This window comes from Phaseolus vulgaris, chromosome 4, assembly GCF_051622355.1.
Source record: "Phaseolus vulgaris cultivar YP4 chromosome 4, ASM5162235v1, whole genome shotgun sequence".
NCBI classification, from domain to species: Eukaryota; Viridiplantae; Streptophyta; class Magnoliopsida; order Fabales; family Fabaceae; genus Phaseolus; species Phaseolus vulgaris.
The window spans coordinates 26,626,092-26,628,829 of NC_143501.1; the positions used below are offsets into that span (position 1 = coordinate 26,626,092).

At 51.3% G+C, this 2,738-nt stretch overlaps 1 protein-coding gene across 1 annotated transcript; it reads left to right on the forward strand.

Moving 5' to 3' along the window:
- The first annotated feature begins 576 nt into the window (after positions 1–576).
- On the forward strand, positions 577–1,425 carry LOC137838526 (uncharacterized). Its single transcript, XM_068647772.1, has 2 exons — positions 577–749; positions 870–1,425. The coding sequence occupies exons 1-2, from the start codon at positions 577–579 to the stop codon at positions 1,423–1,425; spliced, it is 729 nt and encodes a 242-aa protein (XP_068503873.1).
- The last annotated feature ends 1,313 nt before the right edge of the window (positions 1,426–2,738 follow it).

A 2,738-nucleotide genomic window follows, 5' to 3' on the forward strand; every position in this document is an offset into this window, starting at 1 on the left:
AGGTACGCCGTTTTGAAGACTGAAACCGCTTTTACATACTTACTATTTATTAGCCCAGTACTGATTTGATCGTCGGAGTGCAATCAACAAGTAGACTCCCCTCTGTTTCAACGAAGCCACTCTCAGCTACCCAAGGTGAGAGCTGAAACCACCAGGAGATAGGAGAAGCCACCATCTGCCTCTGAAGTCAACGGCAGATGAGTCAACCGGCGAGAACATTTGGCGCCCACCGTGGGGCCCGATAAAACTAGGTCCCATTCACAGTCGTGTTGAGAGCCACCCAACAGCATGAGGAACACGAGGCAAGGATCAGCTGCACCAGAAAGAGGGGACAACGTTACCATACAACAGCTCATGGAGACCATACGTTCCCTTCAATAGGCAGTGGTGGCACCCAAAGTCGATCAAGACCGATTCCAGGTCGATTTGGCCGTGTCGCAGGCAAACAATGAAGAGTTGCGCAAGACCAATGAGGAACTGCGCATGAATTTGCAGCACGTGGGGGAACGTGCGACCGCTGAGCGAGCTCCGCCTACACTAGTTAGGGCTCGCCCCATGCCATTTTCTCAGGCGATCATGGACACTGTGATACCAGCCAGCTTCATGGGCCCAAAGGTCACCTTCACAGGTGTAGAGGACCCAAAAGCCCATATGACAGCTTTCCATACCCAGATGATGCTTTCAGGAGGCACCAATGCCATGCACTGCAAACTGTTCATGATTACGTTTTCAGGCACAACGTTGGATTGGTTTGTCAGTCTTCCTGATGGACACATTACCTCATTCGACCAATTCTCAACATTGTTCAGAGAATAGTACATCGTCAACCAGGCTCTCCCTCCGGTCTCTTAAGATCTTTTTGACGTAAGGCAGTACCAGGGAAAGCCCTTGAAAGATTTCTTAAACAGATTTGGGGCACTTGTGGTGAAGCTGCACACCAAGGACGAAGACATGATGGTGCATGCCTTCAGGAAAGGAGTACTGGCAGGACCCTTCAGTAATTCACTGATAAGGTGCCGCCCCAGGACGATTTGCAAGATTAGACGTCGAGCGATGGGCCACATCGGTGCGGAAGAGGCGGTAATAGAGAAGCGGGGAAGTGTTGCGCCCATTAGACCACGAGGAACTGGTCGACCTCAGCCCATGAGGGTGCATGAGGCCACGACAAAGAAGAAAGCCCCGGGAAAGAAACCGCCATATGAAGCAAGGAAGCCTCAAACAAGGGCACGTACGAGGGAAAACGCCCCCACCAGGCACAACTTTCGGATGAACCTTAAAGAGCTTATTGCCATCCCTAACATGGCAGACAGGTTGAATTCTCCACCGAAGACTGACAAGAGGCTGGGGCCCAACAAAGACACTTGGTGCGAGTTCCACCAAGCCTTTGGCCACAACCTTCGAAATTGTTTGGCATTAGGATTCTAGCTAGATGAATTGGTAAGGAATGATCACTTGAAGGAATACCTACAAGAACCACTGGGGGCCTCAACGTCAGCAGCCCCAGCGGGAGATCAGGGGCATGAGGTGCCCATCCACGGAGAGATCAACATCATCTTTAAAGGATTCTCAGGAGGAGGGTGCACCGCCTCCCAGCGCAAGAAATACGCTAGGGGAGTGATGACGGTAGAAGCAGAGAAGTCGGACCAGACATCTGAGCCCGACCTCGTCTTCACCAAGACCTTGTTGCAGGATATGGTCCCACATGACAATAATCCAGTGGTGATCTTAGCAGTAATAGTGGGCAGCAAGGTACACCGCGTCCTCATTGACCAGGGAAGCTCGACCGACGTGATGTTCCGGTCGACCTTCAACAAACTGCAGCTGTCTTCGGACCAGTTGAGGCCTTATGATGGCTGTCTGTATGATTTCGCGGGAGACAAGGTAGAAGTGCGGGGAGACATAGAGTTGAGGACAACCTTCACCGACGGCATGACTTATCGCACTGCCAACATCAGGTACCTTGTTGCTAATGCTCCCTTAGGCTATAACATACTTTTGGGGAGGCCCGCTTTGAACAGGATTGGAGCAGTAGCCTCTTCGAGGCATATGAAGATGAAGTTGCCTTCCCTTGAAGGAGCAGTGATCACCGTGAAGTATGATCAAAAGGAGGCCAAAAGGTGCTACGAGAACAACCTCAAGACAACGACAGGAGTGTGCGCAGTCACCACCCAACCTCCAAGGGAAGAAGGGGTAACCTGTGTCAAGATTGCCCGGGAGAGACGATCCAAGCTTGCAGAAGACGTGCTAGAGAGGGAGATCGAGGGCAAGAAGTTCAATCTTGGCAAGTCCTTAGGCCAAGAAGCACAAGACCAAATTGCCGAGGTCATAGAACGACACCTGGATGCCTTCGCATGGTCTTCCTCAGACATGCCTGGCATTGACCCCGATTTCTTGTGTCATCACCTCACCAAGAATCCACAGGTCTGACCTATCCGCCAAAGAAGGAGAAAGTTCAATGATGATAGGCGTCACGTCTGACCTAGAAGTTGCTCAGCGCTGGTCAAATCAGGGAGATTCAATACCCAGAGTGGATGGCAAATGTAGTGTTGGTCAAGAAGGCCAGCGGGAAGTGGAGGATGTGTATGGACTTCAAGGATCTCAACAAAGCCTGCCCGAAAGGAATCCTACCCGCTGCCCAACATTGACACCCTGGTAGATAGTGCCTCAGGATGTAGACTTCTTAACTTCTTGGATGCATCTCAGGGACGAATGCAAGACAACGCTCATGACAGAGCTCT